This window comes from Orycteropus afer, unplaced genomic scaffold (assembly GCF_000298275.1).
Source record: "Orycteropus afer afer isolate SDZICR_OR568_19922 unplaced genomic scaffold, OryAfe1.0 scaffold00043, whole genome shotgun sequence".
Taxonomy (NCBI): domain Eukaryota; kingdom Metazoa; phylum Chordata; class Mammalia; order Tubulidentata; family Orycteropodidae; genus Orycteropus; species Orycteropus afer.
Genome location: NW_006921630.1, coordinates 5,194,650 through 5,221,075, shown reverse-complemented (window position 1 = coordinate 5,221,075; position 26,426 = coordinate 5,194,650). Strand labels below are relative to the sequence as shown.

At 38.9% G+C, this 26,426-nt stretch overlaps 1 protein-coding gene across 1 annotated transcript in view; it reads right to left on the bottom strand.

Moving 5' to 3' along the window:
- Positions 1 to 26,426, bottom strand: part of SOAT1 (sterol O-acyltransferase 1) — a 92,846-nt gene that overhangs the window by 25,841 nt on the left and 40,579 nt on the right. The window contains exon 2 of the mRNA XM_007937628.1: positions 14,453 to 14,511. Within this exon, the coding sequence (XP_007935819.1) occupies positions 14,453 to 14,511 (59 nt within the window). The remainder of the gene's footprint in view (positions 1 to 14,452; positions 14,512 to 26,426) is intronic.

Sequence of the window (26,426 nt, the reverse complement as noted above, 5' to 3'; positions counted from 1 at the left end):
GAAAAGACTCTGAAACTTGTCCTTGAACGGGAGTAGCTAAAGAAAATGGAAGAAGTGACAAGATAAAAGAGCTGAACGGAAGATTTCAAAGAGCAGCTCGAGAAGACAAAGTCAATTATCACAATGAAATGTGTGAAGACCTGGAGTTAGAAAACCAAAAGGAAAGAGCATGCTCAGCATTTCTCAAGCTGAAAGAACTGAAGAGAATATTCAAGCCTTGAGTGGCAATACTGAAAGATTCTATGGACAAAATATTGAATGATATAGGAAACATCAAAAGAAGATGGAAGGAATACACAGTCACTGTACCAAAAAGAATTGGCCGATGTTCATCCATTTCAACAGGTGGCATACATCCAAGAATCAATGGTATTGAAGGAAGAAGTTGAAACTGCACTTAAGAAGTGGTGGAAAACAAGGCTCTGGGAATTGATGGAATACCCATTGAGATGTTTCAACAAACAGATGTCGTGCTGGAGGCACTCACTTGGCTATGCCAAGAAATTTGGAAGACAGCTACCTGGCCAACTGACTGGAAGAAATCCATATCTGTACCCATTCCAAAGAAAGGTAATCCCACAGAATGTGGAAATTATCAAACAATATCATTAATATCACACACAAGTAAAATCTTGCTGAAGATAATTTAAAAACAGTTGTAGCAATATACTGACAGGGAAATTCCAGAAATGCAAGCTGAATTCAGAAGAGGACGTGAAACGAGGGATATCATTGTTGATGTCAGATGGATCTTGGCTGAAAGCAAAGAATACCAGAAAGATGTTTACTTGTGTTTTACTGACTATGCAAAAGCATTTGATTGTGTGCATCATAACAAACTGTGGAAAACATCGGGAAGAATGGGAATTCCAGAATACTTGATTATGCTCATTAGGAACCTGTACATAGATGAGAAGGCTGTCATTTGAATAGAACTAGGGGATACTGCGTGGTTTAAAATCAGGAAGGCAGTGCATCAGGGTTGTATCCTTTCACCATACTTGTTCAATCTGTAAACTTAACAAATAATCCAGAAGACTCATTAACAACCTGTGATATGCAGACGACACAACATTGCTTGCTGAAAGTGAGGACGACTTGAAGTACTTACTGATGAAGATTAAAGACTGCAGTATGGATTACTCCTCAATATAAAGAAAAGAAAGATCCTCACAACTGTACCAATAAGCAGCACCACAATTAATGGAGAAAAGATTGAAGTTGTTAAGGACTTCATATTACTTGGTTCTACAAAGAAACACCAATGGAAGCAGCAGTCAAGAGATCAAATGATGTATTGTAATGGGCAAATCTGCTGCAAAAGACGTCTTTAAAATGCTGAAGACCAAAGATGTCTCCTTGAAGACTAAGGTGCATCTAGCCCAAGCTATGATATTTTATATCGCCTCATATGCATGTGAGAGCTAGAGAATGGATAAGGAAGACTGAAAAAGAGTTGATGCTTTTGAGTTGTGGTGTTGGCGAAGATTACTGAAAGTACCATGGATTGTCAGAAGAACCAACAGATCTGTTCTGGATGAAGTGCAGCCGGAATGCTCCTTGGATGCAATAATGGTCAGACTTCATCTCGTTTATACTTTGGTCATGTTGTCAGTAGGGATCATTCCTTGAAGAAGGATACCATGCTTGGTAAAGTAGAGAGTCAATGAAAAAGAGGAAGGCCCTCAATGAGATGGATTGACACAGTGGCTGCTACCATGGGCTCAGGCATGGCAAGGATTGTGAGGCTTGTGCAGGACCAGGCAGTGTTTCGTTCTGTTGTATGTGGGTGTGGTGTAGTAAACTACTTAGTGTGGCTTTTCTACCCATAAGTCTTTGTAAACTCCAAGGTGGGACTTTCTATGAGCAACTGAGGAGCTCCTGATTGCTAAAGTTGTCCACCTGGAGTATTTCTGTTGGGAGTGGCACAAAACAATGTTCTGGGAGGTGCCCACTCTCTCTCAAGTGCTTAGAGTTCTGATGCTATGATTGGCTAGTTTGACCACCCTGCCGGGCTCAAAAGGAGGCCTCCTAGAGGCAGAACTCTCTCTGACTGCTGGTTGAGGAAGATGTGCTGCTGAAAGCGACACAGGCTCCTGAGACACGCGTTGCTGGGAAAGAGGGGAAAGAGACGCAAGAGACATGCATTGCTGAGTGAGACACCGATGGACCAGGATTGCTGGGAAAGACTGTGAGAGACTGTTGGCTGAGGGACGGTGAGCTGGGAGAGAGACTGAGCATTTTTCCTGAACTTGAATTGTAGCCTGTGGTGCTTCCCTAATAAACCCCATAATCTGTGAGGTCTGTGTGGCCACTGCAGCGAATTATCGAACCCAGGGGAGAGGTGGTGGGTGCTTTGGGAGGAATGGTTGGAGAAAGGGCTGGAGGGAGGCAGCATGTCTGGCCTTGCAGTAATAGGCTTTGGGCTATTGATGGTGATTCTGCCTTCCTCTTGTGGGATTAGAGGAGGTCAGAACATGTGGCCTCCCTGCCTTTTTTGCAGTGGGATTGCTACGAGTTGGAACCAACTTGATGACACTTAACAACAACACAGAAATCTGTAATCTCAACTCTGTAAAAACTCTGAAAAGTAGGTAGAAGGTTGCAGAAACTAACCACACACTGAAACAAGAAAAGATCAACTTTTAAATGGTAGAAAACTTTCTTTCTCTACTCTCCCTGCTCCATCCCCTCCTGGTGCAGCATCTCTACAGCTGCAGCAGAGATGGTCCATGGTTCACCCACTCAAATAGAGGCCCTGATCTCTGGCTCTGGAATTAACAGGGTAGACTTTACTGATGGACTATTCAGTGTCTGTGTTCTCTCTGGGAGCTGCCTGAAAGCCTGAACCCTTGGTCTGGTGTGAATCAGAAGTTCACCCTAGGTGAGGCAGGAGTGAAGAGCAGAGATTGAAGGCTGCAACTGCCTGAGAGTTTCTAGAAGAAATAGAGCTCTCCCAAGTACTGTGTATACAAGGGAATTGAGAAAGGCACATACTGTAAAAGACCAACACTAAAATATTATAATATTCTAATGTCTTAACTTCAACAGAAATTCCTAAATCATATAAAGAAACTGGAAATGATGGTCCATTAAAAAGAAAAAGTCAAAGAGAAATAGTCTCTTTCCAAGCCCACATAAAGGACAGAGAAAGACTTCAAAATAACAGATTAAATATACTGAAAGAATTAAAGGAAATCAAGAAATTGATGTATGACCAAAATAAGAGTATTAATAAAGAGATAGAGAATATTAGTAAGAAAAACAAAAATATATACTGGAACTGAAAAAATACAATAACTGAAATGAAAATTCTCTGGAGGCGTTTAATAGCAGATTTGAGCTACCATAAGAATCAATGAATTAAAGGGTAAGTTAATTGAAAGAACTAACTCTGAAGAGCAAAAAGTGAAAAAAATGAATGTTATACAAATGTCAGTAAAAACTGCTAAACTCAGATCCTAATCCACTCAACTCAAGGTGAATTGTGCAGAATAGTCAATTTCTTATGGCACAAGTTCTTAGGCCTCACTCACTATTCACCCACAAAGGACCCTAAGATAGAGAACATGCAACTTCCACTCCTGTAAAAAAACCGAAAGCAGCTCCCTTATCCACTCTGTCTACTTATCAATCCCATTTTTTGCTTTTTCCCTTCCTCCTATTCTCTCCAATTCTCCCCATAGCTTTTCTTCCTTACTACTCAGTCCACAAATAAGTTGTCCCAACCTGATCACAAGGTCCAAACATATTTGGACAACAATGATTACTTCTATTATCCAGCAAGATACACAAAGCCTTGTTGTTATTGTGCTCATTCTCTATCAATGAAGACAGACATTAAATAAACTATTACTGGTATTGTGAATGCCATGAAGAAAGAACAGTTAGAGGTGCTACAAGAACAAACAAAGAAAGGAAAAAGAAAGTAAAAGAGTAGAAAATAAATTATAGGCTTCTCAAAAAACAGCAAGTATAAGGTCACTTTGTAAATTTCTTTCACAGCTTCCTACCTATGACCCCAAACTCTGACACCTCAGGCAAGGGAGACCATTGCTTGGGTATGCAAAGCTAAAAAGGTTCCCATTTTGAGGACTTCCAGTAAGATGGAAGAATAGACAGACAAGTGACACAGACCCTCTTCAAAAGAAAGGAAAAATCAATCAACAGAGATACAGAAGATAATCCTGGAGCCCTGAGCTTTGAAAGGAACTATACAGAAGTCGATTAGGAACCCAACTAATGGAAAAACCTTAACAAAAACAGTGAACACAGAGATGGTTGGAGCTGTGGACTGTCAGTTACTCTGACAGGACCAACAGCCTGAATATTTCCAAGTGGTGTTGGGACCTGAGAACTGACCTCAAGATCAGCCCTGGTCACCAAGGGGTGCAGGGACGGCTGTGCTGGTGGCCTATGACTAGGAAGGGAAACAACAAGGAGGGAGACAACCTGAGCTGTTGACTTTCTTCTGTCCGGAGGGCACAGCCATTTTGATTGTTTACATGTGGCAGCCATTTTGGATACTTGAAGTGACCAATGGTGCAGCCATTTTGAATGTTTACAAGTGGCAGCCATTTTGGATATTTAAAGTGATAGCATTCTCATTCAGATTCCAGGGACCTAAGAATAGGCTCTCTTTGCCAAGGTCGGCAGGAACATACAAGAGGTTGACAACAGGAAAGGAGACAGGTGGTGAGTATATAAATGCTGTCAACTAGTGAATAGAGGAGCACAGCACAGCACCCTGCTTGTGTATATAACATACAAATAAAACAAGGAAAATGAAAATTGTGGGCAAGTCACTCCAATATACAGTCACAAATTAAATATAAACACAAAAATGTCACAATGCCTCAGAGACAACAGAACATCATAGTCCAGGAGGAGAAACAAGGGACCAGGATGCAGACCCAAAACACATCCCTTAGGAAGACGCAGCATTGGAACTCCCTGATAAGGAATTCAAAAACTATTATATTTAGGTATCTTCAATGAATTGAAAGATAGATCAAGGAAAACACTGACAAAATTGAGGAAAACACAGAGAAAACCCTACAACAATCTCAAAAGACAATACAAGAACAAAATGACAAAATAAATGAAAAATTAGAAATGATACAAAATCTACACACAGAAATCCAAAAGATTAATGCTAAATTTTCAGAAATAGATAAGACTCTGAATAGGCAAAGGAGCATATTTGAATCAATGGAAGACAGAATTAATGAGACTGGAGGCAAATACCTGAACACGTCTTTGGAAAAGGATCAATCAGAAAAAAGATCAAAACAAAATGAAGAAAGCCTAAGGTTCATGTGGGATACCATCAAAAGGAATAACCTACATGTACTCAGAACTCCAGAACAGGAAGAGACAAAACCACAGAGAAAACTGTCAAAGATTTGTTAGAAGAGAATTTTCCTGGTATGATGAAAGATGATGAAATATATCCATGGTATGATGAAATATATCCATTCAGGAAGCCCAATGAACCCCAAACAGGATAGACTCCAAAAGAAAATCACCAAGACTTACCATCATCAAACTCATCAAAACCAAAGACAAAGAAAGAATCATGAGAGCAGTACAGGAAAAACAAAAAGTTATCTACATGGGGCAACCAATAAGACCAAGCTCAGATTTCTCAGCAGAAACCACTCAGGTAAAAAGACAATGGGATGGTATATGTAAAACCATGAAAGAGAAAAATTTCCAACCAAGAATTAAGTACCCAGCAAAACTGTCCCTCAAATATGATGGTGAAATTAGGACATTTCCAGATAAGCAGAAATTAAGGGAATTTGTTAAAACCAGACCAACCTAACAAGAGATGCTAAAGGGAGCCCTTCAGACAGAGAAGCAACAACTGCCAACAACAACTGACCATTAACACACATGATGATATAACCCAGAAACCAACCCAGCTATGGAAGCATCCAAAGTAAATAAGCCTACAACATTTTAAACAGGGAACCAGAGACATCAACTGATAAATGAGGACAACTACAAACCAAAAAGAGGGATAAAACTGTGTCATTATAGAAATTCTAGATGGTAGGGAAGTCAAGACAACTACAAGATAGAACGGACTATTCTAAACTTGGGAAGAAAACTATAAATCACAGGGTAACCTCAAAGAAAAATGATAAACCTTCACATTAAAATAAAATAGAGGACCAGTACAGATATTTAGCAAATACTAAAACAATAGCTAGCATGGTGCCTAAGGTATTTGACTGCTAACCAGAAGGCTGGCAGCTCAAACCCACCAGCCACTCCTCAGAAGGAAGGTTGGGCAATCTACTTCTGTAGTGATACTGCCTCAGAAACCCAAGGAGGGGTCACTATGAGTCGGGTCCGACTCGCTGGCACATAACAACAACAACAAAAGAATAGCAATGAAGGAAGTGATAACACGATTCATAAACAAAACGAGCTCAGCACAGAAAATTATATGGAACAAAGAAATTGACACCACAGAAAAAAAACATAACAAAAATAACCAACAAATTCATATTTGCCAATAATTACATATCTGGCAAGGGACTTAGCTGTAAGATTTATAGAAAATTCCAACGCCTCAACACCAAAGGAATTAACAATCCAATTGAAAAATAGGCAAAAAACATGAATAGACACTTCACCAAGGAGGATAATTCAGCATATACATGAAGAGATGCTCATAATCAAAACAACAATGAGATACCGTCTCACCCCAGCACTGATGGCAAGGTTCAACGAGACAGAAAATAGTAAATGCTAGCGGGGATGTGGAGAGATTGGGACTCTCATACACCGCTGGTGGGACTGTGAAGTGATACAACCACTGTGGAAAGCATATGGTGATTCCTTAGAAAGCTGGAATTGGAGATACCATTTGACCCAGCACTCCCATTCCTAGCTATACATCCTACAGAGGTGAGAGCCAGGACAGGAACAGATATATGCACACTCATGTTCACTGCAGCATTATTTACAATAGCAGAAAAAGGGAAACAACCTATGTGCCCATCAGCAGAAGAACAGATGACTAAACTATGGTACATACACATAATGGAATGCTATGCAGCACTAAAGAATAATGTAGAGTCTGCAAAACACTGCATAATATGGATGAACTTGGAGGACATTATGCTGAGTGACATAAGTCAATCACAGAAGGACAAATATAGTATTAGTTCGTTGTTGTGGAGGGTCAAGGAAAGGTTTATATATGGAGGGAAACTTTATCTTTGTTGGTTGCCAGGGGTGGAAGGGGAAGGGAGGGAACACTGCCAAATATATATATTGCATTGACCCATATGTTACTTTAGTTTTATGTATTTCACTGTACATAAATGATATTTCAATAAAACGCATAAAAAAAGGCTCCCATTTTAAAATGTTTAATTAATGTCTTTTTTCCTGCAGTAAAAGTGATATATAGGTACTTTAGCTAGTATGATACGAAGAAAAAAGGTATCTTTAGGGTTTATAATAATGTACTACATGAAGTAAGAGATTTCAGCCAGGCAAACTTTGGTTCAAATTCTAGGTCTGCACTTGAGTGTGACCTCAGGCTAGCTACTTCACTTTTCTGAGCAGTTACTCTTATGAAAATAGAGAGTAGCCAACTTGATAAATTATTGTATGAACTAAAAAGAGGAACCAAAATAAAATGTACAAAAGTATCCAGCACAACACTTGACAATTATCACTCACAGGTATTTGTTGCTCCAATTCCTCCCACCCTCAGTATGAACTAACCTATGAAGAAATAACAAAACAATTTCCAATAAGAATTGTAATTTAAGTAAATCCTATCATTTAGTCTGTTATTCATTTCTATTTTAAATCTACCATATTACACAGTATTATAACAGTGAGAGGTCTGTTTCTATTCCTCTTCTTATTTCTTGAAGGATATATGAGGGGTGGGAGTGGGGAGCAGAAGGAGAGAAGGAAGGAAAGGAGGGAAGGAGAGAGTCAATTAGAAATTAGAACAAGAGGGTGTTTTAGAAACCTAGAGGTTATCCAGTTCAACTACATTTATTTAAAATAAAGGAACAGGAAACAACCACCACAAAGCAAAGACCCGATGACTGAAATCCGATGATCAAAATACACAGTGAGGGAATGAATGATTAGAGATGAGGCTACTGAAGTAGGGAACAGATATGAACAAACTTTTAAGCCATTTTAAGATTTATTTATTTATTTATTATCTGAGGGCAATTGGAAGCCATTGAAATTTTAAGTCAAAAAATTATATATATGTTTAGGTATGTATTTTAGAAAGATGATTCTACTAAAAAGATTTCCGGCAGATATTACTTGGACTGAGTCTTAAAGTGAGAAAGGGGCAGTGGCAGGTATGGATAGATAACATAACCCTTTCAAAGGCACAGAGGCATGATAAAGTATGCTACGAGAAAGAAATATAAAATCAACCAACCATCAAGTAACAGGAATAAGCATTTTAAGCTTCTCAGAGATTTAGGTCACTTCATCACAATTTCCTCTAAAATGGCTTCAAAGAAAATTACATCCCACAAGATCATATTGATAGTCCATGAATTACTTGTTTATGATTCACTCCTTGGCTTTACACAGAGAATCTTCTAACCTCACAGTGGCAGGAAAATGGAATCATTAAAGTCCAGAGATGTCACGGTGGCTGTGTGGCCCTCAAAGACTCAGGTTCCTTCTAGCTCCCTGCCTCACCCTCCCTAGGCTGGGATCCTCTTTCTGATCACAGTCCAAACAGGCTTCCAGAGCTTCACCTGTTTCATCTGAGTTCCAAACAGCAGAAGTGGGTAGGGAAATTTAAATAAATCTAAGCAAAACAGGTAACACAGTGGCTTCTCAAAAAGCTTCACAGTGGAAGCAAGCTACTTCCTAAGCAAAACAGCTAAAGTAGAATATGTAATGAAGTATTTAAGTCTGAAAAACAGAGATTTAATTCTCCTGGAATCCAGTTTCTGGAGTCCATGGAATTCAGGTGACCCACCTGGGCCATTGCCTTTAAATGTCCTTTTGAAACTCTTTAGCCTTGAGAAAACTGGTTTCCCAAAGTCACTTTCAAGTCCAATAGCTTAGCAAGCGTAAGTGAAGACTATTTTGCCTTGGACATTAGGCTCTTTTGAATAATTACCTATGTGCAGACAGTTTTGAGAAACAGGATCTCCCATTTTTAGGGTACATTGTTGGTTATTACCAAAAAACTACTCCCTGGACTGTTTCCACGGCAATGTCAGTAAGATGGGGTATAAGACTCTTTAAAGTTCTCTAATCTTTGGAAGACTCTGCCTCTTTAAACACTTTGATTATCTAGACAGAAGTGTTACTGGTTGCAAACTGCATATTAAATAAACTTCAATCAACTTCTACTATTGGCTTAATAGGATTTTTCTTTCAACAACAGTCTATAAAGTTGCTTTGAGTCTGAATTGATGACAATGGTTTGGTTTGGTTTGGTTTTTTAAAACTAAATTCCAAGTGGACTAGAGACTTCATAGTTTATGTTGAGACAAGACAAAAGGTGGGTGGGGGGAGGGAATCAAAAGAAGGTAGTCATACTTGTTGTTATTGTTATGTGCGACCCCTCCTTGGGTATCCAAGACAGTACCACTACGGAAGTGGATTGCCCAACCTTCCTTCGGGGGAGTGGCTGGTGGGTTTGAACCGCCAGCCTTCTAGCTGGCAGTCAAGTGCCTTAGGCACTATGCTACCAGAGCTTACTATTAGCCAAAGGAGAAAATTAAGATGTGACCAAATCAGGGAGAGGAAAATAAAAAGGATAGTTGTAGTAGAGACTGTTAGCTCCCAACTGTATCATCCCCTGTCCCCTTCCCTAATATGAGAATACTAGATTTCTGTACACATGCCACCACTCAGAAAAAATAAATTTCCCAGTCTCCCTTGGCAGCTAGGTGCCAATAAGACACAGGCAGAATTGGTTTGTCACAGTCTCCAGAAACATTCCTTAAAAGAAAGCTGGTGCCTGGTCTTTACTCCCCTTCTGTCTCTACTTCACTTCTGCTGTTTGGAACTCAGGTGAAACAGGTGAAGCTCTGGAAGCCTATTTGGACTGTGATCAGAAAGAGGGTCACAGCCTAGAAGGGTGAGGCAGGGAGCTAGAAGGAACCTGCATCTTTGAGGGCCACATAGCCACCATGACATTTCTGGGCTTCCTATCTTTGTAGCTTTTATATTAAATGGAAATATATTTCTATCTTGTTTAAACCACTATTATTTTTGTGTTTACTATTACAGCAGGACCTAACCTTAAAATAATCAAAGCACTTCTGTGCAGAAAATACTTAGACTTTTCTCCCCAGTAGTCTGCCAATAATAAGATAGATCAGCACTATTTAAAAACTTTTCCAGAAGGAGTTATTTGAACAAACAATAAGCCATGAAAAGAAGCCCTAATGTGCACCCATGTCATTTGATTCTGTCATTTGCTCACTTAATGGTTGAGCAATAAATAACATACAATATAGACGTGAAAAGCATAACTTGAAATACTATAAAGAAGCAAATAATATGTTGCAAGAAATACGTAAGTATATTCAAGAAGTAGAAGTAGGAAGTAATATTTTTCATATCTTCAGCTTTTGCATTAGCTGTAACCTTCCCTCTTTAAAATTATTGTCTACATTAACAGAAATAAGTTCTGCAAATCTTAATAGTTAAGACACTCCCTATTTCTGGAAGCTTCTCCATATTTTCACTTTTCTCTGGAAACTGTCCTCAGAGTTGAGAAAAGGCACCCAGTGGCCAGGCAAAGGCTATACTATATATAGTATATATCGCCCTGCCCAACTGGTAAAACCAAGTGACTCAGTTCTCTCTCTTAAATCTGAAATTCTGAGTTTTGAAACCACGTCTAAACAGAATTGAAATATCCAGAAAGATAGTTTATGACCTCTTGCTACTGTCCTTATTCCCAAAGCTTCAGTGTTCAATTTCTCTCTTATGATTTTTATGAGGTAAACTACTACCAAATACATTCGCTTTATGCTTAAATGCTCAAAGTAGAATTCTGTTGCTGACAATCAAAACAATTCAGTTTAACCAAGCAAAGTTAAAACAGACCTAATTTATCTATCATTGTAAGTTGGTTGGGACCTAATCGTTTGAATCTCCCTTAGACCGTGTCGCTGTCTTAAGTCTTGTTACAACACAATACTAAGGATTTCAAAAGGTCATGACTAAGGATTACACAATTTTGTATGATTCTGCTAGCATCAAATAAAAATAAGTACTTAAAACTTTATTTTTATGACAGCACTGTAGACCTAAAAGTGACCTTCAGAGATTCACTCAGTTCAACCTACTAATGTCACCACCTGCTTCACTCTTGCTCACCTTCAATTTAAGGCTGGCTCAATACCTGACTATCTCTTTCATACCTCTTAATATGAGTTCCTCTATCTACAGATCTAAATTGCTATGGACAGTTCTTTGCCATTCTCTTCCTTAACAGTAGGGAACAAATCTTGCACCACTCTGTAATCCTTCTATCATTTGCACAATAAAACCAAACTTTTCCCTCATGGTGACCCCTCCCTGGAGAGGTTTCTGAGGCAGTATCTCTAGGGAAGTAGGATGCCCAATCTTCCTTCCCAGAAGTGGCTAGTGGGTTTGAACCGCCAGCCTTCTGGTTAGTAGTCAAAAGCCTTAGGCACTATGTCACCAAAGCTCCCCATTTGCACAATACAGCTTAATAAATAATATTCTAGCTAAACAAATGTCTACCTTTTCCTCAGTTTCTTTTCCCTTAATTCACTAATTTCTTTCTTCTCTCTTTCTAATCCTTCTAACTGATCAAACTAAGGAATTGAATAATTTTACTGACTGATTAATAAGCCAGTTAAGCCAGCTACCTACTTATTAAAAAAAAAAAAAAAAAACAACTCACTGCCATTGAGTCGATTCCAACCCATAGCAACCCCCTTTGGGTTTCAGAGATGGTAACCTTTATGGATGTAGACTGCCCACTCTTCCTTCTGCAGAGTGGCTGGTGGGTTTGAACTGCCAACCTTCTGGTTAGCAGTCAAAATGCCTTAGGCACCACACCACAATTCATATATAAGCAGAGAAGTAGAATATTCTGCCCCCCCCCAAAAAAAAACCTTTAAAACTGATGTCCTTCAAACACCCCCTCCCATTGCTACTTTTCCCTTTTTTTCTTTCCCCTCCACTTCCTCTCCCCTCTTTGGATTTTCAATTCTGAATACATAAAGGTTCACCTCCACTTTAGATTTTTTGAAATATTTAGTGATAATTGCATGGAGAGACTGTCCCTTCATCTATCTGAAACTCCTTATTCACTCATAGAACAAATTAATAACTACGTATCCTGCTGATCTAGAGGAATAAAACAAAAACATTCTAGTGAGCCATAAAAGCAAAAATCTTCTTTTTTAAATTTGTTGTTGTTGAAAATATACACAGCTGAGCACAGACCAAAACAACAATTTCTCCATGTTCAATTCATTGCCAATGATTACATTCTTTAAGTTGTATAACTATTCTCACCCTCCCTTTCTGAGGGTGAGAATGGTTATACAACTTAAAGAATGTAATCATTGGCATAAATCATTTAACATAAACTCACTGCCCTCTAAGTTTCCTATTTTTCAATTGTTGTCAATTTTATTTCATAGGGATGGTTCTTAAAAGAGCACAATGCTCAAGATAGACCTTTTTTAACTAGTTAAACTCAACTCTTACTTGATTTTAAGATGATTTCAGGGGATATTTTGGTTTAAGGTTTAAAGATTATCTCAGGGGAACAGTTTCAGGGGTCCATTCAGCCTCCATGGCTCCAGAAGTATGGATTCCATGATAATCTGTTCTGCATTTCTCTCCTTTTGATAAAGATTCATCTGTAGAATATTTGATCAACTATTTCAGTAATGACAGTTGGGTACCATCCAGTTTTCTGGTCTCATATCCTCTTCCTATTCCTGACTCTCCTTCTTCCTCGGTTGCTCTGGACAAATAGAAACCAATTGTTTTACCCTGGATGGCTGCTTTTAAGACCACAGGCACTACATAATGAATTAGGAGGCAGAACAAAAGCACTAAAGATGACCAAAGGCCAATTAGCTGGGATGTCTCATGAAACCATGACCCTAAGTCTCCAAACCAAGAAATGAGATCCCATGAGGTGTTTGGTTGTATATAAGCTGCCTCAGAAACTGCACTTTGTTATTCTTGTTGTTGTAAATATAAAATAAAACTCTTTCACTTTAATCAGTAAATTAGCAAGATTGGGCCCTTAAAACAATATATATACCTATATTTTAAACAGATTTTTCTTTTCTTAGCCAAAATTAAAAATTATCCCTGTGATAAGTGGAAAAATTGCTTAATTATTAAGTCTTAAACAGTCTTTCATAATAGAAAAAAAACAACATATTAATTAGAAAAGGAATTTGCCAGAAATGACCTCAACCATTGTAGTTTCAGCGACAAACAATGGGTTTACAAGGCTGTAAATCTTTACAGAAGTGGACTGTCTCCTCTTCCTTCTGAAGATTAATTGGTGAGTTTGAACCAGCAACCTTCTGGTTAGCAGCCAAATGCCTTAGGCATTATGCCACCAGAGCTCCTAGACTGCTAACCAGAAGGCTGGCGGTTCAAACCCACCAGCCACTCCTCAGAAGGAAGATTGAGCAATCTACTTCTGCAGTGATACCGCCTTGGAAACCCAAAGAGGGGTCACTATGAGTCGGTTCCAACTCAATGCCAGTGAATTTGGTTTTGGTTTTATACGTAAGTACGTTTTTCTTTCTTTCTTTCTTTTTTTTTTTTTTACAAAAAGCCTATTTCATCTACATGGTTGCAAGATCATATAATTCAAGTTGGCCAATAAATTTTGCAAGTCATTTTCTCACTAGGAAAATGGGAGCTTCTCTCAGATTTGAAGTCAATTTATATTCAGGCAGATACAGTTGCAGCTTAGAATTAAAAAATAAAACAAAGTGTTCTTTGTCCTTCAGGATTTCCTGAGAGTACTGCTGAATTCTAACTTGTAGAACTGTTTGCCCCATTTGAAATTACTCCATGCTGTTACATTTTTTGAGCTAATATTTCTTCTACTTCCCTGTCAGGGAATCAATCTGCTGCCAGATTTAGATTCAGCACTTATTGGAGGTTATTCACTATGCATCATGATAGCTGCTTCCCTAAAGCACTCATGCAGATATTCAACTGTATTGGCTTTTAACGTGGTTTGCTGTAAGAGCCACAACAGAATAGTGATGGGTAGAATAAAAAGAAAATTCTTATGTAGCATGACAAGGCATCAGACCTTGTTTTCCTTGTTCTACAACAAGATAACGTCAACTGACAAGAAATTTTAGTTAATTCTTTCAGCAATTTAGCATTAAGAATTTTTACTGAATTAAACTATTTACACTAAAAATACATTCTTATTCCTAAAAAAGGTACTTACCTCTGCCTCTACTGTCAATTGTATCTTCTTTGACAGTAACTGGTTTACATTAAGCTGACCTAAAGGAAGAAAAAAAAGAGAGACTTTTAAATTGATGGATATAGTTACCTAGCAACACCATTAAAATCACAAAGTTGGGGGGGAAAAAAAGCAAATATAGCATTGACTATACAAACTATGGTGCAACCAAAAAACATTATGCACCTATTAAAATGATGCATAGACAACAAAAATAGAAGGAAATTTGTATATAAAAATATTAAATAGAAAAGGACAAAGATATTGTAAGTATACACATCAATTACAACTATGTTAATGATATAATTATATAGATCTTCTAATTCTGGCAGTATGGAAAATTAGATTTCCTGAATGGATTCCCCAACTGAGACTACTAAAATGCTGAGTTAGTTACTAAAAAATAAATAAATAAATAAATAAACTTTTAAAACTTATTACTAAGCGAGTACAAATCAACATAAGCAAAAATAAAACACAACAGGAACCCTCAAGGATATGCAAGAACTTAACTACTTGTATAGTCTGAAAAACCTCAAGCAGTGAATTTATGTTAAAACAATCCCAAGAATGCCAGATATTGTGTGTATCGACATTTTGCAGAGTTGAATGAATGAAATGGAGAGGATAAGTAATGACATGTGTAAAATATAAGATTGTAATTCAAGTTTGCTGTCTTTGTCTTTGCAATAAACTAAGGTAAAGTAACTTTATATATTTTAGTAGCATACATTTAAAAATCAGAGTTCTTTTTTAAAATGAGAATTTGTAGTTTCTCGTCTATTCAACTTGGTGAAAATTAACTTGTATATTTTTATTTTAGTATCAACAACCATTATTTTATATTTTGCCTACAAGGGGGTATGGGCAACTCTATCTCTGAAGGTCACTCAAAGTTATAAGTGAATAACCAGAAATAGCAGCGTTTTCACTCTGCAGAGTGAACCATTAGAGAAGATGGGCTAATTCGGAGTTAGTAACATTCGCTCCTTAATTTAAAAGTAATCTTCTTTGTTCTAAGAAGAGTATGCCTCCTTGGTGTTGTTTTTACCTTATAGGCCTATCTATAGTTTGGCTGAAAGCTGAGCCAAACCAGTTCAAGGCTTGAAGGATGTCTATGGATCATGACCATAATCTTGGAGTCACTGGTCTTTATCAGACCAGTAAGCCCGATCATCTTTATGATTCTGAGTTTTGTTCCACATGTTTCTCCCACTCTGTCCAGAACCTCCTACTGTGATCCTTTTCAGAGTGCTCAGCACTGGTAGCCAGGTATCATCTAGCTCTGGTTTCTCAGTCATGGAAACTTCAGGCCATCAGTCACCCTCTGGACTGTTTCTTTGCATCTTTGATTTTCTTCACTCTTCTTTGCTCCAGACAAGGAGAGACCAATAGCTGCAACTTAGATGGTCACTCACAAGCTTTTAAAACTCTAGGCACTCTGGTGGAACCACTGAAACTACGGCCCCTACCTGCCCTTCAGGTTTGGAATTGAACCTACACTTATGGCTTTCAACCAAACAATAGACAGGCATATGAGTTGAACATGTACCTGAGGTAGATACACTCCTTGGAGAGAACAATCATGGGAGAAAGAAGAGCTGCTTATGCACAGGGAGACAGCTCAGGGTGCAGGAGTGCATGGAGGGATGGACACAGGGAAGAGGTAACTATCGGGAGGAAGAAGGAGGGGAGCTGTTGCATTTTGGTAAATTGTGGTCAATGTCATGAGACAAAGTGTATATAAACTGCTGTATGGAAAGTGAATTTGCTCTGTAAATTTTCACCCAAATCACACACACAAAAAAAGACTCTAGGCACTACTCACCAAAGTAGGATGTAGAACTACATTGAGGACTATGTCATACAAATTGACCTTGGTGTCCCCTGAAACTGTAGTCCTGAGCCCCCAGGCTCACTGTCTTTTCCCTCAAAGTTTTTGGTTTTGACTAAGAAGTTTTCATTACTTTGCACCCACCCCCCATATGCACCATTTAGCTAGTGCCTAAGGCACTTGACCGCTAACCAGAAGGCTGGCGGTTCAAACCCACCAGCCACTCCTCGGAAGGAAGATGGGGCAATCTACTTCCATAGTGATACTGCCTCAGAAACCCAAGGAAGGGTTGCTATGAGTCGGGTCCAACTTGACGGCACACAACAACAAGAACAACAAAATTCAGAAGGAAGGAAGAGATAGAAAAAAAAAGGGCGAATAGAAACATACAGACAAGGAAGGTGTGGGAAGAGTGTTTTCAATTAATGTCATGAAACAAAATGTGTATGAACTATTGAATAGAAAACCAATTTGTTCTGTAAACTTTCATTCAAATCACAATAGAAAGTTTAAAAAAAAAAAAAGTCAAACAAAATCATCCATCATCCTATGATGTTAAAGAAACTAATGTTAAAATTTTAGTAAATACCATTTGTCCTTTTACTCTGGTAAATTTTTTTTAATAAAAAGATGTTCACTAATGCGTACCGTATTTGTAACTTTTTTTCTAACTTAAGTATCTTTCTATGTCATTACATCTTTTTCTACATCATTTTTATTGGATTATATCATTTTTACAGGTGAACCAGAGATTAATTTTCCATTGTACATTTACCTATTTTCACACACTTCACTTGGGGAAATTAAAAAAAAAAAAAAAAGGCATAGATAATACAGAGTGAAAAGGTCCAAAATGCATCTAACCAGACTTCTATAAAGAAAGACAACATTTTAAGTAATAACGGCTGAAAATTTTCCAGGGATTGTTGAAAGACACCAATCCTCACTTAAGGTAAAGAATTGTAAGCAGGGTAAACAAAAATATACACTTGGGTACATCATAGTAAAACTGTACAACAGAGGGTTAAAAAAAAAAAAAATTTCTTAAGAGCCAAAAGAAAATACTGCAATTACCATGGCAGCCTGACTTATCAACAGCAATAATAGAAGCCAGAAGACAGTTGAATAGTATCTGCAACTGGTGATGGTGACAGTGTTAGAGTTTATGACTGAGAAGGAGGCTGTAGGTCCTATCATGAAAAGTCTTGTGTATGATTATAAGAGCTTTGAAGAAACAAAGACTTTCAAGCATGAAATTAACTCATCTTAGTAGAGATGAGACAGTAAAGGATGGAAAGGACCACATAAAAGAAAAATGCAATAATCTAGATAAAAAATTATGTACTATACACCAGGACAGGAGTTCCCAGATGGTAAAATGGTTAAATGCTCAACTAGCAAAAAGGCTGAGGATTGAACTCATCCAGAGGCACCTCGGAAGACAGCCCTGGTGATCTACTTCTAAAAGGTCACAGCCTTGAAAACCCTACGGAGTTCTATTCTCTACACATGGGATTGCCATGAGTTACAATTGACTAATAACAACAACAAAACTAAGCTGATGGCAGTGAGAACAGATAAAAGAGCTTCAATGTTGATGATACCCAAAATTTGGTAACTGATCTGGTAAGATATGAGAGGAACACAAATATTAATTTGTTTTGTCTATGAATGTTTGACTTAGTTCTCTACTATGACAAGACCACAGTTTCATAAATAAGCTATTTATTTTATAAGTAAGCTATTTGTTTCATAAACAAATGAATACAAAAGCTTTTTCCTTTCAACTTATTCAACGACCACAGTGGGGGCGGGGTGAGGAACAGATAGTGAAGGAAACATTTTAAACAATTAAGTTTCACTACTTGTGTATCACTTCCAAAATGAATCTTTCTATACATAAATGACATGACAACCATCATCATAAACTAACTTAGATTAGCGGCAGGGGGAGAGTTTTTGCTCACACTTAGACTAGAACCTATGAAGATCTCTTGAAAATGACAGTAAAGTTACATAAATTAAATAAATACATATATATGCAATTCATCTTCCTTCACCTTAAATATAACTCTTCATACAATATTCAAAAGAAAGTATTTACTTTTTTCCAACCTAAAAGTTTTAAAAATTTAAATTGTATAAAAGCTAAAAGAATAATACCCTAAAAGCTAACATCCGATGATTTAAAGAATTACATACAAACACTTAACCACATAAGTCAACTGAAGGCTTCTAAATTTCTGAAACACTGACCCTGAATTACTGATAAACCAGGACTGAAGGTCATGCCATTTCTGAAATATCTGCCTAGGTCTACTAATATCACTGACTTTTAACAATAGGAATCCATTATTTTCTCACTGAAATAGTAGGTTTGCATTAAGAAATATCTTGTTGTTGTTGTCAGGTGCTATCGAGTTGGTTTTGGCTCATTGCAACTCTATGTAGAACAGAAAGAAATGCTGCCCCGTCCTGAATAATCCTCATAAATGTTGCTATGCTTGAGCCTACTGTGGTAGTTAAAACTGTTTGTCAACTTGGCCAGGCCATGATTTTGAGTGGTTTGGCAGCTGGATGTAGTTGTTCCCATGATGAGATTGGTGTAATTATGTCCATGGTGGAATCTACTGTGAGCAGTTAATCACTTGAGAGGGTTGCCTTTGGGGTGTGGCCCGCCTCCAGGATACTTAGGTTTTCTGGAACTTGAACTTGAGTTAAATGCCTCCAAATGCCAAGTTCTCTTTGCTTTGCAATAATATATTTAGTCAACAGGCTCTTGCCTAAGAGCAGTCTTTACCTATTTACTTTTCAGGTAACCAGTTACATTGTGAAAAGCGCTCTGGTGGTACAACAGTTAAGCCCTTGGCTGTTAACAAAAAAATTGGCTATTCAAACCCACTTAGTGGCTCTGCATGAAAAATCTGTAAAGATTACAGCCACAAAAACCCTATGGAGCAATTCTACTCTGCCACATGGGATCACTATGGGTAAGAATCAACTCATATACATTATAGATCACTATTGTCCAAGAGAAATATAATGCACACCACATACGTAATTTTTAATTTTCTAGGAGCCACATTAAAAAGTTTAAAAAAAAAAAAAGGTGAGAGTGAGGCTTTGAAATCTGGTTTACATTATGTATGTACAGCACATCTTCATTCAGGATAGATACATTTTAAGTTGTCAATCGCCACATGTGGCTAGTAGCTATCATATCAAACAGTGCTGTTCTAGGTCAGGGTCAGACAAGCTTTTCCTGTCAAGGGTCAGTTAGTTAAGGATTTAAGATTTGTGAGCCATATGTTCAGCAACCATGTTACAACTAACGTGCTCAGTTCTGCTTTGACTCTACTGTTATAGCACAAAATCAGCAAACAAAAACCAATGTGCATGGCTGTGTTCCAAAAAAAAAAAAAAAAACTTCATTTATGGACAGTAAAACTGACTTTCTGTAATTTTCACGTCACAAAATATTACTCTTTTATATACTTATTTTCAACTTTTCCATTAAAAAATGTAAAATCATTCTTATTTATAAGATCAATGGCCAGCCAGATTTGGCTTTTGAGCCATATAGTTTGCTAGCCCATTTCTAGATAGCTGAGTTTACTGTAAATGTGTCTGACATAAACAACCAACATGTATGTGCACATTTTTTATAATATAACATACCTACAGTGAACACTGTTAGGAAAGGTGGGCTACTCCTCCCTCTGACACAGGAACAATGGGAAAGAGGATTAAAGATAGTGAAAATTTAGACAGAAGACATTTAGGAAAATGAGACCGAACATCAACAACTGAAGGTGGCTTGACAGGCCTGGAGCTTCATTCCCCTTGTCTGTAACAGATTTAAGAAAGGGCATGAGTATCAGTCAGATTTCCCACTCAAACTGGTTTACTTACAATAGTTTAAAGGGGACATTTATAAATGTGTGAATGTTGTTGTTGTTGTTATGTGCTGTCAAGTCGGCCCCGACTCATAGCAACCCCTCCTTGGGTTTCCGAGGCAGTATCACTATGGAAGTAGGATTGCCCAACCGTCCTTCCGAGGAGTGGCTGGTGGGTTTGAACCGCCAGTCTTCTGGTTAGCAGTCAAGTGCTTTAGCCACTATGCTACCAGAGCTCCCAAATGTGTGAATAGAACTTAAGAAAAGCAAAAAGGATAGTGTGCAATTCTAGGGCTAATTACAAACATCATGAAAACTAACAATCCTTAGGCCTGAAAGTACAGGGAACTGAAATCAACCTTATGGGGCACAAAATAGGATAGAAAAGAGTGGAGAAGCAAAAAGAAGACCAAGCCTACCTTGTTTTATTGTGCTTCACTTCATTGTGCTTCACAGATACAGCATTCAAAAAAAAAAAAAAAAAAAAATGAAGGTTTGTGGGAACCCTGCATTGAGCAAGTCTATTGGGGTCATTTTTCCCACAATGTTCTCATTTTGTCTGTCACATTTTAGAAATTCTCACAATATTTCAAACATTTTCATAATGCTCTTGCACACTTAACAGACTATAGTATAGTGTATAGCAGAATTGGAATAGAATGGAAATTCCTCAACAAACTAAAGGACATATATGCAAAACCATAATCCTCAATGGAGAGAGACTGAAACCACTCCCCTTGTGAACAAGAACCAGACAAGGATGCCCTCTATCACCACTTCTAGTCAACATTTTATTGGAAGTTCTACCCAGGGCAATAAGGGAAGAAAGGGAAATCAAAGGCCCCAAACTGGTGAGGAAGAAGCCAAACTGTCCCTATTTGCTGATGATATGATCCTACACCTAGGAAACCCAAGAGACTCAGCAAAAAAACTACTGAAACTAACTGATGGATTTAGCATAGTGGCAGGATACAAGATCAACATCCAAAAATCAGATGGATTCCTCTACAGTAGCAAAGAGACTGTTGAAAAGAAAATAAGGAAAACAATACTATTTCCAATAGCTACCAAAAAAATAAAATACTTGGGAATAAATCTCACTTTGGTGTCGTTATTGTTGTTGTTGTTCGGTGCTGTCGAGTCATCTCCAACTCATAGTGATGTATGCACAGAACGAAACATTGCCTGTTCCTGAGCCAGCTCCACGATCCTTGCTATACTTGAGCCCACTGCTGCAGACACTGCATCAATCCATCTCACTGAGGGACTTCCTCTCTTTTGTCAACCCTTCACCTTACCAAGCATGACATCTTTCTACAGGGAATGGTACCTTCTGATAACATGACCAAAGCAGGTGAGATGAAGCCTGGCCATTCTCACTTCCAAAGAGCATTCCAGCTGCACTTACTCCAGGACAGGTTTGTTAGGCATTTCCAGCATTCTTCACCAGCATCACAACTCAAAAGCATCAACTTTTCTTCAGTCTTCCTTATTCATTGTCCAGCTCTCACATGCATATGAGGTGACTGAAAACATCATGGCTTGTGTCTGGTGCACCTTAGTCCTCAATGAGACATCTTTGCTCTTCAGCACTTGAAAGAGGTCCTTTGCAGCCGATTTGCCATTGTCTGATGTCCTGACTGCTGCTTGCATTGGCGTCGACTGTAAAACCGAGCAATGTGAAGTCTTTGACAACTTCAATCTTTTCTCCATTTATTGTGATGCTGCTTATAGGTCCAGTTGTGAGGATTTTTGTTTTCCTTGTATTGAGATGTAATCCATACTGCAGACTGTACTCTTCAATCTTCATAAGTAAGTGCTTCAAATCATCTTCACTTTAAGCAAATTGTGTTGTCAGCATACTGCAGGTTGTTAATGATTCTTCCTCCAATCCTGATGCCACATTATTCTCCATATAGTCCAGCTTCTCGGATTACTTGCTCAGCATACAAACTGAATAAGTATGGTGAAAGGATACAACCCTGACACACTCCCTTCTTGATTTTAAAGCATCCAGTGCCCCCTTGTTCTGTTCGAACGACAGCCTCCTGGTGTGTGTATAGGTTCCTATGAGTACAATTAAGTGTTCTAGAATTCCCAATCTTCTCAGTGTTGACCACAATTTGTTATGATCCACAAAATCAAATGCTTTTTCATAGTCAATAAAACACAAGTAAACATCTGCAAAAACAGCGAGGAGGCCACATGTTCTGACCTCCTCTAATCCCACAAGAGGAAGGCAGGAATACCAACAGTAACCCAAGGCCTATTCCTACAAGGCCAGACATGCTGCCTCCCTCCAGCCCTTTCTCCAACTGTTCCTCCCAAAGCACGACCACCTCTCTCCTGGATTCAATAATTCACTGCAGTGGCCACACAGAACCCACAGAGTATGAGGTTTATTAGGTAAGCACCAGACTACAATTCAAGTTCAGGAAGAACGCTCAGTCTCTCTCCCAGCCCACCGTCCCTCAGCCCACAGTCTCTCACAGTCTCTCTCCCAGCAGTGCGTGTCCCTCGGTGTCTCACTCAGCAATGTGTGTCTATTGCGTCTCTTTCCCAGCAACTCATGTCTCAGGAGCCCATGTCTCTTTCAGCAGCACATCTTCCTCAACTAGCAGTCAGAGAGAATTCTGCCTCTAGGAGGCCTCCTTTTGAGCCCGGCAGGGTGGTCTTCTTCAACCAGCAGTCAGAGAGAATTCTGCCTCTAGGAGGCCTCCTTTTGAGCCCAGCAGGGTGGTCAAACTAGCCAATCACAGCATCAGAACTCTAGAGAGGGGGCACCTCCCAGAACATTGTTTTGTGCCACTCCCAACAGAAATACTCCAGGTGGACAACTTCAGCAATCAGGAGCTCCTCAGTTGCTCATAGAAAATCCCACCTTGGAGTTTACAAAGACTTATGGGTAGAAAACCCACACTAAGTAATTTACCACACTGCAACATCTTTCTGGTATTCTTTGCTTTGAGCCAAGGTCCATCTGACATCAGCAATGTTATCCCTCATATCACGTCCTCTTCTGAATCCAGCTTGCATTTCTGGGAGTTATCTGTCAATATACTGATGCAACCATTTTTGAATTATCTTCAGTAAGATTTTACTTGCATGTCATATTAATGGTATTGTTCAATAATTTCCACATTCTGTGGAATCACCTTTCTTTGGAATGAGTACAAATATGGATCTCTTCCAGTCAGTTGGCCAGGTAGCTGTCCTCTAAATCTCTTGCCATAACTGAGTGAGTGCCTCCAGTGGGGCATCAGTTCTTTGAAACATCTCACCGAGTATTCCATCAATTCCTGGAGCCGTGTTCTTCACCAATTCCTTCAATGCAGGTTAGACTTCTTCCTTCAATACCATTGGTTCTTGACCACATATGCCACTTCTTGAAATGGAGCAACCAGTTCTTTTTGGTACAGTGATTATCTGTATTCCTTCCATCTTCTTTTGATGTTCCCTACATAATTCAGTATTTTGCCCATAGAATCTTTCAATACTGCAACTCAAGGCTAAAATTTTTTCCTCAATTCTTTCAGTTGGAGAAATACAGAGCATGTTCTTCCCTTTTGGTTTTCTAACTCCAGGTCTTTGCACATTTCATTATAGTAACTGGCTTTGTCTGCTCGAGCTGCTCTTTTAAACCTTCTGTTTAGCTCTTTTATCTTATTTCTTCCATTTGCTTTAGCTACTCTCCACTCAAGGGCAAGTTTCAGAGTTTCTTCTGACATCCATCTTGGTCTTGCCTTCCTTTCTCATCTTTTTTGTCTTTTTAATGACCTCTTGCTTTCCTCATGGATGATGTTCTTGATGTCATCCCACAATTATTCAGGTTTTCAGTCATTGGTATTCAATGCATCAAATCTGTTCTTCAGATGGTATCTAAATTCAGTAAGGATATATTCAAGGTTATATTTTGGCTCTCATGGACTTGTTTTAATTGTCTTCAACTTCAAGTTGAACCTGCATAAGACCAGTTGATGGTCTGTTCCACAATCAGCTCCTGGCCTTGTTTCAGCTGAAGATATTCAGCTGCAGTCAATCTGATTCCTGTATACTCCATCTGGTAAAGTCCATATGAATAGCTGCCATTTGTGTTGTTGAAAAAAGGTATTTGCAATGAATAAGTCATTGGTCTTGCAAAATTCTATCACACGATCTCCAGCATTATTTCTGTCACCAAGGCCAAATTTTCCAACTACCGGTGATTCTTCTTTGTTTCCAACTTTCACATTCCAGTCACAAGTGATAATTAACACATCTTGATTGCATGTTTGGTCAATTTCAGACTGCAGAAGTTGATAAAAATCTTCAATTCCCTCATCTTTGGCTTTGGTGGTTGGTGCACAAATTTGAATAATAGTAGTATTATTAACTGGTCTTCCTTCTGGCATATGGATATTATCCTATCACCGACAGAACTGTACTTCAGGACAGATCTTGAAACATCCTTTGTGATGATGAATGCCACACCACTCCTCTTTAAATTGTCATTACTGGCATAGTAGATCATATGGTTGTCTGATTCAAAATGGCCAAAACCGGTCCATTTCCGCTCACTAATAGCATAGTGGCTAAAGCACTTGACTGCTAACCAGAAGGCTGGCGGTTCAAACCCACCAGCCACTCCTCAGAAGGAAGGTTGGGCAATCCTACTTCCGTAGTGATACTGCCTCGGAAACCCAAGGAGGGGTCGCTATGAGTCAGGGCCGACTCAACGGCACACAACAACAACAACAACAATGCCTAGGATATCAATCTTTTTGCATTCCATTTCATTTTTGACAATTTCTAATTTTCCTAGATTCATACTTTGTACATTCCATGTTCCAATTATTAATGAATGTTTGCAGCTGTCTCTCCTCCATGTGAGTCATGTCACGTTGGCAATGGAGGAGGTCCTAAAAGCTTTACTTTATCCATATCATTAAGGTTGGTTCTACCCTGAGGAGGCAGTTTTTTCCCGGTGGTATTTTAAGCGCCTTCTGACCTAAGGGGCTTGTCTTCCTGCTCTGTATCAGACAATGTTTCCTTGCTATTCATAACGTTGCCTAGTGAGGTATCAGACAGTGTTTCTCTGCTATTCATAAGATTTTCCCTGGCCAATTCTTTGAGAAGTGGATGGCCTCTTCTTTCCTCTTAGTCTATCTCAGTCTGTAAGCTGCGTTGAAACCTGTGCACCATGTACAACCCCGCTGGCATTTGAAACACTGGTGGCACAGACTCAAGCCTTACAGCAACATGCAAGCCACCAAAGTACGACAAATTGACAGACAAGTTTGTCTCCCTTGGCTGTTTGAAACCTCTCCACCCACCACTTACCTGGACCCCACAGCTGTTATCCCCGGCTTTTCCCCCCTTCCGGCCTCTTGGGTCAGGGCCTGTCTCCTTTCCCTTATGGGTTCCATGGCTCTGTCGTCCCTGGCTTCCCTGCCCCCCACTTCCTGTCTCTCGGGATGGAGCCTGTCTCCCTCCCCTTACCTGGACCCCGTGGCTCTGTTGTCCCCGCCTTTTCCCTCACCTCTCACCCAGGTAAGGAGAGGGACACAGGCCACACCCCAATCTCACTAGGAACATAAAAGAGCTGTACAGAGAAAACTACAAATCACTACTCCAAGAAACCATTAGAAATCTACACAAATGTAAGAACATACCATGCTCATGGATAGGAAAACTGAACATTGTGAAAATGTCAATATTACCCAAACCAATGTACACATTCATTGCAATCCCAATCCAGATCACATCAGCATTCTTTAAGGATATGGAAAAAACAATCACTAATTTCATATAGAAAGGAAAGACACCTCAGAGAAGTAAAACACTATTGAAGAAGAACAAAGTAGGAGGTCTCATACTCCCAGATCTCAAAACCTACTATACAGCCGCAGTAGTCAAAACAGCCTGATACTGGTACAACGACAGACACATAGTCTAGGGGAACAGAACTAAGAACCCAGAAATAGATCCATTGACCTATCATCAGCTGATTTTTGACAAAGGCTTGAAATCCATTAAATGGGGAAGAGGTGGTCTCTTTGAAAAATGGTGGGGGAGTTCCGGCAAGATGGCGAACTAGGCACAAGGACTGCACAGACGCTCTTCAACAAAGAAAAGGGAAACCAATTAACACAAACACAGAAGATAATCTTGGACCCCTGAGCCTTGAAGGGAAGGATACAAAAGTGAACTAAACCCCAACTAGCAGAAGAATTTGCGTGAAAATTCC